Source organism: Trypanosoma rangeli, assembly GCF_003719475.1.
Source record: "Trypanosoma rangeli strain AM80 chromosome Unknown Tra_15.4_contig_00440, whole genome shotgun sequence".
NCBI classification, from domain to species: Eukaryota; Euglenozoa; class Kinetoplastea; order Trypanosomatida; family Trypanosomatidae; genus Trypanosoma; species Trypanosoma rangeli.
This window is the reverse complement of record NW_021706185.1, coordinates 1-13,608: the sequence shown is the minus strand read 5'-3', so window position 1 is coordinate 13,608 and position 13,608 is coordinate 1. Positions and strand designations below refer to the sequence as shown.

The window sequence follows — 13,608 nt, the reverse complement described above, 5'->3', positions numbered from 1 at the left end:
GAGGCCTCAATACTTTCCTGAAGTTTGCGGTACTCCTCGCTCTGCAGGCGTACCGTGATGTCGCGCACCAAAGCGTGACACAAACGGGCCAGCTGCAGGCAACACACACCGCTGCGATCGTTCTTGACAGACGACAAAAGGAAAGGATCGCGTACAAGTTGCGAAAGCGGCACAAGCCGAGCCTCTCTGACCCATACGACAAGCTGATGCACCACCGCCGGCATCTGCGACGCATTCGCCGGCATCGGGAAGGGCAATCCATGCCCCACCGCAGTGGCAGCCAACGGAGTCTGCTCCGTGTTCTGAAGAATCGCAATCGCACGATGCGGCCGGCCACTCACAAACTCTGCACGTGCCTGTACAAGTGCGAGAAAGGCCATGGCAGGTAACTCCTGTGCGGTGGTCAAGTTTTCAAACATTGTACCACCTTGAGGTGAAGGAACGCGCTGCGGCTGCTGCAGTTCTCGGCCCCTGCTGCCTTGTCTGTCGGAAGGTTCACTAAACTCCGCGTAGGCGGAGAGCCATTGATGCACCAGTGCGGCTCTGTTACCGCGCAGGGCACGCGCACTGCTGTTCTCCAGGTGCGCGAGCCACCACTGCGGCTGCTGGTGCACCACACACAGGCGATGATGCACACTATCCAGCAGCTCCAGATCCCGGTACGGGGCACGTACGTGGGCCAACGACGCGTGCACCCACGGCGGTGGCGGTTGCTGCCTCGCTGAACCCCCATCCCCCACGGCGGGGGAAGCGGGCAAACGCAAGAAACGGTCAGCGCTCTCCTCAATATCGTGCAGGGCCTCTGCCTGCAACATTAGCTGGAACCAGTTCGTCGCATCAAACTGGCAGACCAATCGCTGCAGCGCCCGCGTGGTCCACCGTCGCACGTTGTGGTGTTCACCGCGGTGTATCGCGCGCATGGCAAAAAAAATCCCCTCGTCGACCGAGATGAGGGACGGCAGAAGCTGCCCTAGATCCCGCTGGTGACGCAGATGCGGCTCTTCTTCCCCAAGGCAGTCTACATCCCAGCGACCGAGACGCCAGAGGGTGGCTGCCAGTGCCGAGCGTAGCCGTAAAAGGTAATCCTCCGCCGCCTCTTCCGTTTCCTCGTTGACCGCGTGGTTGCCCCACTTCTCAGCACCAGCGGCAAGGAAGGATGTGCGAACCTGCCGCTTCAACGCCGCCGAAAGCATCTGAAGTGCAGAATCAGCCGCCCCCAGCTGCAGCAGCGCATTTGCCTTCTCCACCAACAGGCGGGCGCTGGAAAACCCGCTGCCATTGTACTGGATACGAACTCCTGCAGAGACGTGCGCCGACGTCATGGCGTTCTCAATGCGATCGAGTAGAAGCAGCACCGCGGGCCAATTTTCGCAGTTCTTTTCACGCTCAATGAGTCGCACCGGATGTTGCAGAAAAAATGCCTCCTCCCAGGGTGACATGGACGCATCCTCGGCCCCACCGTTGTCAATGGTCCGCATCACAGTGGCGGCCCCAACTAGAGCAGCGGCATCCTTTTCTCCCCCACCGCCCATGCCACCACAACTGCCGCTGTTGGCAGCAACAACTGTCCCGGCGTTGTCATTCAGGCCACGGAAGCGCAACGTGGTCTCCACATCGACAAGAACGGCGTAGACGGCTGCGCGGTACGTGGCGAGTCGCTCTGTCATGGCAGCCTCCGCCGCATCCCCGCGGAGTCTCCGCCTAGGACCCTCTGCCGACGCATCTCCGCGCGAAGAGGGCTGTTGCTTGGCAGGAAACAAGACAGAGCACTTGGGCTGGCCAACAACCGTCATTGCGGCGGAGGGGATGCCTTTGCGGCGCCCAAGCAGGGACTCCCCGCTGAGCTCCGTAAACAGCACGGCGAGGTGCGGTTCGTGGCAGGCCACCGCAGCGGACGCCAGGACAAGTGGGTTGACATCCGACAGCCAGTAGGACTCCCGCACGTCCGACACCTCCGGAAGGTCTCCGTAGTCGCTGCGCACAAAAAGTGGGAACGTCAGTACCGCAGCAACGGCCTCCAACTCCGACGGCGACGCCCGTGAAAACGGGAAGCTCTCAGAGCTTTCCGACCGCACCCCGTGACTCCGCACAACCGTCATCAACACCGAATGACAGACGTTTAGTGCCCGTAAAAATAGCCGAGCTGTATGCCGAAACCGAGACGCCTGTTGAAAGAGATGCGTCTCGAGCGCTCGCGACCACGCGGCACGCTGCGAACGTTGCGTCTCGCTCTCCCGCAGCAGCATTGCGTGTAGCAGCAGGATGGGCAGCAAACTCTCGATAAACCGCATCAGACTGCCACTTCTGCCGGCAACAGGGCGCAGCAGCAGGTGGCGGAGCAGCGTAGCGACGATAGAGAAGCGGTGGTGCAAGTTGTACTGCCGGATGAAGGCAACAAGGAAAAGACGCGGAAACTGTGACTCATCTTCGTGTACGGTCAAGGTGTCCCACACGACGTCATCCAGCAACGAGGCCACACTCAGCACTGCTTCTTCTGGAGGCATCGCATGCGTGCACGGCGGAACACCAACCAGACATCGATGAAATGGGAGAATGTCCGTCAGACAAATACTCGACGAAAGATGATCGCCTTCGACACCATCGTACTTGAGGCGTCTGGGAGCCGCTGCCGCTGGTATTTCCTGCTCCGCATCCTCGTTTTGCCTCGCATCACTTTGCATGAGTTCTAGGGCTCGTTTAATGAGATTGCCCTCATCACCGGCGCCACGGCGGCGATTACCGTTAGACGCCGCAGCAACAGCTCTGGTGGAGTTGCCCGCACCCTCCGAAACTCCATTCATCCCGTGCTCAGCGGCGCCACCACCGTCCTTGTCGGCGGTGGTGCCGCACAGCCAGCCACGCAGCGTGGTGGAAGCAACTTGGGCAACGTAGGCATCCGCGTCAAAGGCAAGACGGTACAACTGCTCCATTTGTTGACGATACATGCGATGAAGCATCTCGTCCAGCGGGCACTCCTGCAACATCGCCTGCATGGCGCCAACAGGGCACAAGAGGGCATCCACGTGGCCCTCGGCACCTGCCCCAATAAAGCACCAGCACAATGCACGCAACAAACGAAATGCGCTGACCTGCAGCTCCCGACTTGCTGCCTGTGACAGCTTAGCAGCCGTGGTCGCACCACCCGTCGTCGCGGTGGTGGCGGTGGCCTCGTCGTCGGCGCACACCAACGTCAACAAAATCTGAACCGCACGACAGCACACCTCATACACGGCTTGCACCGCTGCTGCGGAAGGTAACCCTCGCCGCAGCTGCTCCTCCTCCGCCTCTGCATCCTCGTGTAGGTGAGCTCGTATGAGGTGGATAAAGGCAGGACGGGCACGATCTACAGCGGCCGCGGCATCCGTGTAAAAGGACGAGGCGGGTGCACCAGAGACAAGCACGGTGCCTTTCAATAACGGTAATACATGTGTCACCCGCTGCATGGCTTCATGCAGGCTGAGCGTTGCGTCATCCCTCTTCTGCGGCTGGGCGCCTGTACCTTCTTTACCCCCGCCCGTTGCACCACGATGCCTGTGATGTTCCTCCTCCGCTTCCGCTTCCGCTTCCTGAGCTCCCAGCAGAGTGACACGCACTTCATGCGTCTTCCCCTCTTCCTTCGGCACAACCTCCTCCGCGGTGCAACTCGGATGTTTCAAGTGCCAGTCCTGCCGCTCCAGCGCGGTGTCTGCGCGGCAGATGGCGACCCACGTGGAGGCAACAACCCGCGACTCCTCCGCGAGAGCTAACATGACGGTTGAAATAAACACTTCATCCGCAGCAAAAAGCCGCGCTGAGAATGCGGGGGAGGTGGCTCTCACCGGCACCACCGCGCTTGTCCAGGCATAGAGCAGAACATTACACGTATGTGGACGGGCGTCGACACACGTCATGAGGAGATTTCCACAGAGGCGCAGCACCGTATGGAGAATGTGTGGTACGCGTTGAAGGAGCTCGCAGCTCCACCACCGCCTCACAATGTGTTCAAGTAGCAGTGCAAGCATCGCACGCCTCTGTCCGCGGTGGACTTCGCGCGTGAGGCCCAAGTAAAGTTGCTGCAGCAGCACGTACGCATGGTCCCCGCCCTCGCCGGCAAAGAAGCGATCGACGGCCGTCCTTGTACACAGTGGCGACAGATACGGATGGGTGTCAGCTTCCACCTTGTTGCCCGCAGCGATCACGGGCGGCGACGCCGGAGGCGCGGCGGCAGTGGCAACGATGTCGCAGAGGAGCGCCACCGCCTCCTGCAAGGGACGCACCCGTACCAGCGGCATCATGGTGCCCACGAGGCCCACAAACCGACACAAGATGGCATCCGCGTGGCGGTGAACGAGTGGTGCGTACTCCGTCGAGAAGGTTGACCGCAGCCACTCCAGTGCGAGACTGGCGGCCTCGGCCACCTCCCGCGACTCCTCCCCGCCCCTGTCACCGCCACTGCGGCGCCTCGCCAGTGCCGCAAAGACAAGCAGACGCGCCATAACATCTGGAAAGTAAGCCCGCACACATCTCACCAGCGACTCCCGCGTCCGTGCGGCGGTGGACATCGCGTCCCCAGCGTGAGTGTGGCACGCGGCCAGCCGCCAAAGCAGATCACTGGGGTGAAGAAAGACAGACGCCTCCTCCGCCTCACCGCGTCTTGAGCTGCACAGCAGCGCCAGGGGAACCAGGGTTGGCATGAGCTCCCGCCACATCTGCGGCAGCCCGGTGTAGCCAAAGCAGACGACAGGAAATGCCTCCATGGGATGGCCCAGGCACCAGAGCCAGTCAAACAGTAGTCGCTCACAGTGGTAGTGGCAGAGCTGCTGCGAGTTCATCCCTGTCCGACTTCCCGTCGCTCCAGCCGCGGCAAGACCCCGCTCGCGTGTCCCTGCGTAGTTCCCAATCAACTCAAGACACTCCAACAGCAGACCTTTATGGGCAAAGCCTTGCGTCGCCCAACACTCCAGCAGAGTGCAGATGATGTCTGCCTCAAGCGTCGGCGCCGCATGTGCCGCCTCACCAAGAGCACGCAAGCTCGTAGCAGCGTGCATGGGACTTATCGATGCAATGCCCTCCCGTGCACGATACAGCAGCTCCTGCAAAACAACGTACGTCTGAGAGGTAAAACGACGAAACAGCCACCGCACATGCAACGCCGTGTGCCGTCGGACGACGTATGGTGTCTTGATGGAAAGGAACGAGAAGAGGTACTTTCCAAGCTTCTCCGCCACCAGTGCATCGCAGCGAAACAAGACACCGTAAATACCGGACAACACCGCACACTGCAACTGCGGCGTCAACACCGGCATATCACTCCGTGAGACATCTGTCAATTGATCCACAAATGTCTCGAGCAGCCGCCCTTCTTCACGAAGTCTGTCGTCGCTGGCACCTCGTTCTCCCTTCTTCTCGCGTCTCTCTCGCGTGTGACACCCCCCAGTTGCCTGCCTACCCATTGGGACCTCATTCTCCTCCTCCTCCTCCTCCTCGTCATTCCCCATCTCAGCAACCAAGTGAGACGCGGCAGCGCGGTGCAGTGGCGCGTAGTGGCTGAAGCTCGCAAAAATGCTTTCCGCCAGACCGTATCGGTAACGTGCAAAGAGCGTCTCACGCAGCTGACGCGCCACCTGCCGCGCCTGTGCGTCGTCGTAGGACTCATGCAACACCTGCAACAGCCCCAGCAGGTCATCCACAACGGCCAGTGAAAAAGGAAGAAAAGGATTCAGTTTGAGAACGTCATGGGGGGCGGGGATCCCTGTCGTACGTGTGCTACTCGAGAGATGCTCACTGCCGTGGCTCAGCCCAGCCTTCGCGGCGGGGATTAGACCATCCTTCTCGAGAATATTGACGATGACGGCTGTGACACGCCCTGGATCCACTAGTGGATCGGTAGATGCCGCCAACACGCGTGTTCGGCGCACACACGTAAGAATGGCACTGAGCAAACTGCAGCTTAACTGCATGGTCGCATGAACGGCCGCCACAGCGTCTGCGGATGTCGCATTCGTTGGTGTCCATGCTGCAAGCTTCACAACACCCTCGTCCAGCGCACGACGACAGACGACGCCTGCAAATGACAGTACTACTTGCCTCGGCTCCCACAGCGCAAAGGATTGCGACAGCAGGACCATGCCCACATCATGGACAAGAATCAACAGTGCCCGCATCAGCACACGATCCCGCACAACAGAGCCTAGCAGTAGTCGGGTGGAAAGATGTCGACAGATCCACATCACGGCATAGTACAATTGCCCTTCGGGGGACAACCGGCGCAGTGTAGACACAGGATGATCAAACAACTGCGCATAGGGTGTGTCAGCCAGTACGCAGAGATCATCCTCCTCAGCCTCATTAGAGCCCTTCCCATTCCGTTGGCTGATACTACTATCAGTATTACGGTTCATGTCAGTATTTGGGCCCTCAACACCAACGTTTGGGCGTGAACGGGGCCCCAGCGGGAGTTGCCAAACACCAAGCCGAAAGAGGCGCAGTAGTAAATGCATCAGCTGCACGGTATGTAGACAGAGCGTCCGATGCGCCGTCGCCACCGCGTCCTCGTCCACTTCACGCCGCTGTGGCTGCTGCTGCTGCTGCAACGCGGATGCCCCGGTCAAATCTACAGTTGCGGTCCCAACCATTTTTGAGCGCTCCGCCATTTCCCCAATGGCACGCGCCACCTCCCCCGCGAGTACTTCCACAAAGCCTAGTGGTATATCGCCACGACGCAGTCGCCCCAAGAATAACTCCGAGTCATCCGCCTCCTCTCCTCCGCCGCTGTCGTTGTCGACGTCGCCGGCTTCCGCTCGCGCAGCCTCAATCCCCGTCAGTGATGCCTCTGTGGAAGAGACAAGAAACTCATGCAGCAGTAGCCAGTGTCCCTCTGCCGCCTCGCACACCGCAGTGGGCACGTGTTTTTCGGGTGCAATGAATGCTGCATCCATGGTGTGATGAGACCTTGCCAAAAGCCGTTTCATACGCTGCACCGAAGCCGCAGTCTTGTCACCGCCATGCCCACGAAGCGGCTTTGTGCCCTTGGCGGCCTCACTTGCAGCTCCCCCCGCCGTCAGTGAGTGCTGCCACCCCAATTCATTTTCGGTCACGGTGAGAGAGGCGGCAAGTACAAATTCCTCCACCCAGTGAAGGGCCTGCAGAAACGCGGCGGCGCACGTCGAAGCGGCGGCAGCAGTGTCAGTGTCATGACACCAGACGACGCCCTCGTCGTGCGGAAAGAAGCAAACGGCATGTGACACGCCGGATATCACAAACTCCACCCCTGTTGAAAGATGCATCGCCGTTAAGGGGAGCTCCATTGCATAATGCTCCTGCAAGACGGCGGTGGTGGCGGTGTGATTGGCACTGGGGCGGTCAGCGTGCCACAGGCGCTCCTTCTTCTTCTCCGCATTCTGCTGAGCAGTAAGGATCTCAGTCGAGGCTGCGCCGTAGTGGTGGTACAGGGACAAAAACTGCAGCATTGACATGAAGAGCGCCGTGGAGAGGCCGGTCTTGGCTCTATGCCCACCCGTCGCCGCCGCAATCAACGAGGCCATCATTGCAGGTGGCAAGCCTGTCGTCGTTTGCTGGGCGTTGGCGACTGTTGTTGATGCCGCTTTTGCTGCGCCGTACAAAACGGCACGAATTCTTGCGGTAATGGCGCTGAAGTGGGCCGCGGCCTGCAGCCTGGCACGCTCGTCGCCGCACACCAACAACGGCCATTGTCCTACAACACCGTGTCCCAGAAGCAAGGAAAGTAGACGGTACACCTGCTCCTTCGGCTGGCTCTCATCATCGCGCTGGGTGGCCACCGTCGGCATGTAGCGACGGACAAGCCAGCGAAAAACATCCCGCTGACACATGAACGACGCCCGCGGAGCGATGGCGAGAAGCACCGCGAGTAGTAGTGTTTCCAGCCTCGCACCGTAGTAGGGGAAAAGCGGAAGAACACCGTGTTCCACTAGTAGTGTACACTGTCGCTCACTGCACCCGAGTGTCGCTCCAGGCTGTGCAAGCAGATGCAGCATAAAAAGCGAGCCGTCCTTGACAAGTTCTTGCACCGCGGCGGCGCTAAGTGATCCACCTGCTGCTGCACTCACACGCAACAGGCAATCTGCATCCCGCTTCTCTGCCCCTGTGACGTTAGCGACACCATCTCTCTCTGACCTCGTCGCCGTTTCCCGAGTTGTTGCTTCGTCACGCATGCTGTCCAAGAAGAAAAGCGAGCGAAACAACTGTAGCAGTGTTTCCCCCGGTTGAAGCGGAGTGGGCCGTGTTTTGCATCTCAAGGCCTCTCCTATTCGCCTACTAGCCTCATCGTCCTCCTCGCGTGCTCGTTTCACGCCCTTCTGCTCTTGTTGCTGCCAAACACCAACCTTGAAGGAGGCATCATCGTTTACCGTCGGTGTTGTCGTCGTCGTCGTCGTCGTCGTCGAAGCAGGCACGACGCCAGACGATGATGAAGAGGGGAGGGTCACGTAGGCATCATGTGTGGCGCACGCAAGGTACAGCACGACGGCTCCAAAGTCAAAGAGCGGGGCGAGCGGTGGACATGGAAAGTGAAACAGCTCACGACGAGAAACGTGACTAAACTCACTGCGGACAACGGTAAAGAGTTGCAGCATGAAAGGCATCACAGTTTCATGTAACAGCGTTAGAGAAGACGGAGACACTTGAACGGGGTGGCCTGCCCGTGCTATGGTTTCCCTCGTGCCGCCACTTGGGTCTGTGTCTGTACTCTCAGCCGTTCCATCTTCTGGCACCGCCCCGCGCGCGTAGCGTACCCCACGCGGCCGGTGACGTGCAATGTCGGCTCGCACGCTCTGTCCCAGGACGGCGGAGAAGCAGACACAGATTTGTGTTGTCATGAGCGTCAGTGCCTCCATGCGCCAGCCGTCCCGGCGGGTTGTGGCGTAGTAAAGGTGGCAAAGCAGCCTCACCAGCTCCAAGGGTGTGGCCGAGGCCAACGGGTAGTCGTCCCGGGCCACGGAAACAAGAAGATTCACGGCCACAAGCAAATGCGTCTCAAGACGTAACGCACTCGTCGGACGCATATGCCGCTGCATCGTCAGTCGCACTAGCCGCTGCATCATGCACGGAATCGTCGCCGTATGTGCTGTGGGTGCCACCACCAACATCGTCGCCCCATCCTCGCACGGCGTGAAGGCGCTCAGCAGTTGCGGGGCACGGAGAAGTTGAACCAGCAGCGCCGCATACATTGTGCCCTGCTCCACAGGCGGATGATGAACCTCGTCCGCCACATTTTCCTTAACGCCACGACTCGTGTTGTTGTTGTTGTTGTTGTTGTTGCTGCTGCTGTTGCCAGCCTCAGAGTGAAGTGGCCTTGCAGCCGACGGAGAGGATGTGCTGCTTGTGGCTACGGCAGCAGTCACGGCGGAGGTGGTGGCGAGGGCATCTGTGCTTTGCGATTCATACACGGTCCTCTCTAGCAATTCCAGGAGTCGCAGGAACAGTTCCATGAGCACTGCCGGCTGCAAATTGGACAGGTAGCCGTGAAATAGGAAAAGGTGCAGTAGTAACTGGGCGTACTCGTGACCGCAGACGGTCACCAGCACCTCCGACTGCAGCACCTCCAACGCATGCCGGGTGAGAGAGAGGAGTGGCACAGCGTTCTTCCACAGCAACGGCAATGCGGTATGATTCGGCGCCCTCCTCCAAAGCTGTTGCGTTAAATGCGAACCCGCCAAGGCAGACATCCCAGTTCTATTTGCTGCCGTCGCGGACGTCATCCACGGCCCCTCAAGCGAGTTCTCAGCGGCAGACTCATCAGTATTGCCGCCTTGTCTCCCACGGTTTGCCGCCGCCGCTGCCATGTATGCTTCCTCACTGTCGCTGTTGCCGGACACCCCGAGTGCCGTGGACGTTGGCCCAAGCATCAGCGATGAGGACAGGTTGTGATGAAGCGTTTCTATGAGCGTTCGCCACGGCCGCACCACCTCTGTGCGAAGCTTCTTCGCCTTGTTGCTCCTAAATGCATCCAACTCCCCCTCCGCGACCAAAGCGGCGGAGAGGGCAAGCGATGACGCATCCAGCCGCCTTCGCGGCACAGCGGGCGCCCCACGCAGTGCTGAGCGACTTGTCACTGGCCGAAGCTTCCCTGCGGCGCTGCAGTACTGCATAAGTGCCGGGCGCACCACACTGTCCAGCACCACAGAAAGAATGTTGTTTATCACGTGTTGGCCAAATATGTTTTGGACGTGGGTGCCGTTCTGCTCTGCCACCGCGTCGAGAAACGCGCGGAGATCCATGAGGGACTTCTGCGCCTCCTTGGGGTTCGGAATTTGCACATCGTTGACGATTGCCGTCAGTCGTGCTTTAAGCGTCGCCTTGTCACCTACCGCGACGGAGGCAGACAAGGCAGAAGCGTCTGGAGCGTTAAAGAAGCCAAGCGGAGCCGACGACGGCGTGAATAATGCCGGTTTGTTCGCCCGTGATGTCATCCCCCTTCTCTGCACCTCGCCTCCTCCGTGCGTTCGCGTGGCCTCGCTGAGTGCCTCCCCTCCCTCTTTGTCTGCCGGTCTGTTGTGCCGTCTATGCCTCTGTGGGACCTCACTCCCTGACTTCCACTTATCCCCCTCTCTGAGGGTCTCCCTCCCTCCTTGTCACGTTCCCTCGTTCCCTCTTCCTCTCCCACACACACGCACACCCTTGCAATCCTCCCGCCGCTACTGCTGTGGTGTTACGGGGGGAATCCGCAAGACGTTGAAAAGCACGTGTGTGTGTGTGTGTGTGTGTGTGTATTGGACGTGCTTGCGTGACGGGGTGTGGGGGTGTGAGAGAAAACCCAAAAAAAAAGAATAAGAAGAGGATAAGGTTGCGGCAAGAGCGAGGGCAGGAGCAAACCAAAGAAGAAAAGAAGAAAGAAAAACAATGAAGCAAACACAAACAGAAAGTGAGAGAAGTAAAACCCTCATGCTTTCAACACACAGCAGCAGCAGCAGCAGCATAAAAACACGCAGTAGAACGGTCCAAAGAAGCGGGGATGTATAGAGCAAAATGGCACTCCCACCCCCCTTCTTCCTTCCCGTTCTCTCCCTCTCTCTCTCTCTCTCTCTCTGCCTGTCCGTCTCTGCTTCTCCTCTTGTCACGCCGCTTCAATGTGCCACGGCGGGCGGCAGAAGGCAAACTGAAGCCGTGAGAAGTCGGCCAGCCACACACACGCGCACGTACACGCATGCCACGCGTGTTTCTCACCCAAGAATGAAAAAGAGTGAGTACACCTTCTTCAGTGGGTCCCAGCTGCAGTGGTAGCGTCCCTCCTCCTCATCGCTGGCAGTCACCACAACGTCACTCCCGTACGAGGCCATCGCCTTTGCGGCTGTCGCTGCTGAGGAGGAGGTGCGTGGCAGCTTCGACGGGAATTTAACGGCAATCGTCACATACCCCTCACACGCCACGAGTAAATACACGACGCTGTCATCCGGCGGTCGTTCCATGTCCTGCTCCCGCGCCGAACGCCAGCGGTGCAGGGCCGAACTCCCGCCGCGGCCTGAGGAAAGAAAAACTCAAGCCACACCTTCGTCTGGAACAACTCCGGATCATTTTCCGTGCAGTAATTAAACTGTGGTCTGCCAAACGGGGCAAAGGCGGCGGTGCCGGGCGCCCCACTGCGACTGCCTCCCTGCGGGTCCTGCTGCTGTTGCAGCAGTTCACGTGTCGCCTTTTCCTGCTCCGCGCGTCGGCTTGCCTCTCTGCTGAGCTCCTCCTCCACCGCAAGCCGTTCCTCGCGACGTGCGTAGCGCTCCATGCGTTCCAGCTGTGTGCGGTGTGTCTTCCCCGCGATGTGCTTAAGGAAGTTGTTGTCGTCCGTGCAGCAGACATCACAGAGAGTGCAGGTGACGCGGCCCATGTGGTTACGTTTGTAGTACGGGTCACGGCGGGCCTGCACGGAGGGGTTGAGGGCCTTCACGGACGACATCTTTCCTTCCTTCCCTTACTCTCGCTGTACACCCCGCGCAGCCGCCCAATGGGGAAGCAGTAGAAGAAAGACGCGAGAGCGAAGCAGTGGCAATAACTTTCACGGCAGCAGGAGCACAGACAAAAAATAAAACACATACACACAAACAAAAACCCTCATCGCGGAGGCATGGCACGCAGAAATGGAACTGAGCAGAGAAGGATGCATGCAAAAACAAAAACAAAATGGTCGCTTCTTTTTCCTTCTTTCCCCCCCCCCCCCTCCTCCTCCTCCTTCTTCTTCGCATTTCCTTGAATTTCTTTCAGGCAGGGGTACCTCGCCACAAACATCCCCCACACAACACACACGCCCCTCCCTCTACACACATATATATATATATATATATATGTCTGTGTATGGGGGGGAGTGTGCGGAAATGCCACGGCACGCAGGAAGAAAAAAAAACAAAAGAACAACAACCAAAACACGAAAGAAAGAAAAAAAAACGCATTGAAGGAACAGAAGCAGCGTGGGGGGCGAGGGAAAAGGACAAAAAACAAACATTATATATATATATATATAATGGCGTAAACACGCAGGCGATCTGCACGCCCAATCCTCCCCATGGCGTCAGACAGCAGCGGGCATCCTCTGCGTCCCCCGCCCCCCACCACCAGACGCACACACACACGCATAAAGAAGAATACACGTCTACACGTGTATGCGTGAGTATAAAGGCATCGCTACGCGGGTGCCGCCTTCAGAGGCAAAAGCCACCGGCATGTCTTCAGAAACAACAAGCATCACGCAAAACAAAAACAAAAACACACAAAACATACACAGATACAGAAGAAGCTTCAGTTAATAATAATAATAATAATAATAAAGTTCATGTTTGCCATCTGCATCTCTTGAACATTTTTCACTTGCGTTATAGTCTACGTGTTAGTTCCCTCCGTCCGCACAATCCTCATTCCTCCTTCCGTGCCGCCCCCACAAGCCACCCACGTTGCCAGGCTCACCGTGTAGCACCCTACCGGTCACTTCGGCAGGCAACGCAGGAGCGACATGGAATACGGGCAAGAAAGATGCGAGGAGAAGCCACTGAGTCAGTGCGGACGCGCAACCAGAAAAACGTCACGCGCACTAGACGTCCCATCGCCACATTTCCGCACGAAACTCGTGCACAGAAAACAGAACAAAAAAACAAAACAAAGAGCGGGAGAAGAGGGGAAAAGAACCCCTCCAGTCGTACATGACGTGCAAGAGGCGCCCGTAAGCCTCCCCCTCCCCACACACACACACACACACACAGACACAGAACAGAAAGGCAATCAAAGTAGAAGAAAAAAAAATGCCGTGCCTTAGAAGAAAAAAAAAAAAAAACAGAACATTTACATTTAAACTCCTCCTCTTCTCATTCCTCTAAGGAAGAAGGGGTTGCTGCTACTGAGCGCTCCTCGCCCCGGTGCACCCCCACCTCCACCTCCACGTGAGTCCCGCTCCCACGGCGCACATTTCACCCCGGTTCTTTTCCCTCCTCGCCGTCTCTCACTCAATCATCCATTGGGCAACAATAAAAAAAAGCACACACATACATACGCCGGATCTACTTTTGTTTTGCTTTTAAGTATTATTATCATCATTCAAAACATCAGACCATTTTGATATATATATATTTTCTTCTTCTTCTTCCTCCCCCCCCCCTCCCCCGCACTCACCAC

The 13,608-nt window shown here is 58.2% G+C and overlaps 2 protein-coding genes across 2 annotated transcripts, besides 13 other annotated features; both read right to left on the bottom strand.

Annotated features, from left to right (window-relative positions):
* Nucleotides 1-2: 2 nt before the first annotated feature.
* On the bottom strand, nt 3-10,427 carry TraAM80_08618 (phosphatidylinositol kinase related protein; the record flags this gene model as incomplete). The annotated part of the gene is made up of 1 exon (XM_029385361.1): nt 3-10,427. A coding segment is annotated over one exon (10,425 nt), but the record flags the coding sequence as incomplete, so codon positions are not given.
* A 147-nt stretch (nt 10,428-10,574) lies between these two features.
* Nucleotides 10,575-10,619: a sequence feature (G-rich).
* Nucleotides 10,620-10,700: 81 nt separating this feature from the next.
* Nucleotides 10,701-10,726: a microsatellite.
* A 106-nt stretch (nt 10,727-10,832) lies between these two features.
* Nucleotides 10,833-10,863: a microsatellite.
* Nucleotides 10,864-10,913: 50 nt separating this feature from the next.
* Nucleotides 10,914-10,933: a microsatellite.
* An 82-nt stretch (nt 10,934-11,015) lies between these two features.
* Nucleotides 11,016-11,069: a sequence feature (GA-rich).
* Nucleotides 11,070-11,362: 293 nt separating this feature from the next.
* TraAM80_08617 (splicing factor 3A subunit 2) lies at nt 11,363-11,905 on the bottom strand (the record flags this gene model as incomplete). The annotated part of the gene is made up of 1 exon (XM_029385360.1): nt 11,363-11,905. The coding sequence occupies one exon, from the start codon at nt 11,903-11,905 to the stop codon at nt 11,363-11,365; it is 543 nt and encodes a 180-aa protein (XP_029234792.1).
* A 115-nt stretch (nt 11,906-12,020) lies between these two features.
* Nucleotides 12,021-12,055: a microsatellite.
* An 89-nt stretch (nt 12,056-12,144) lies between these two features.
* Nucleotides 12,145-12,185: a sequence feature (GA-rich).
* Nucleotides 12,186-12,270: 85 nt separating this feature from the next.
* Nucleotides 12,271-12,292: a microsatellite.
* A 45-nt stretch (nt 12,293-12,337) lies between these two features.
* Nucleotides 12,338-12,390: a microsatellite.
* A 58-nt stretch (nt 12,391-12,448) lies between these two features.
* Nucleotides 12,449-12,466: a microsatellite.
* A 206-nt stretch (nt 12,467-12,672) lies between these two features.
* Nucleotides 12,673-12,732: a microsatellite.
* Nucleotides 12,733-12,746: 14 nt separating this feature from the next.
* Nucleotides 12,747-12,770: a microsatellite.
* A 406-nt stretch (nt 12,771-13,176) lies between these two features.
* Nucleotides 13,177-13,204: a microsatellite.
* Between the last annotated feature and the right edge of the window lie 404 nt (nt 13,205-13,608).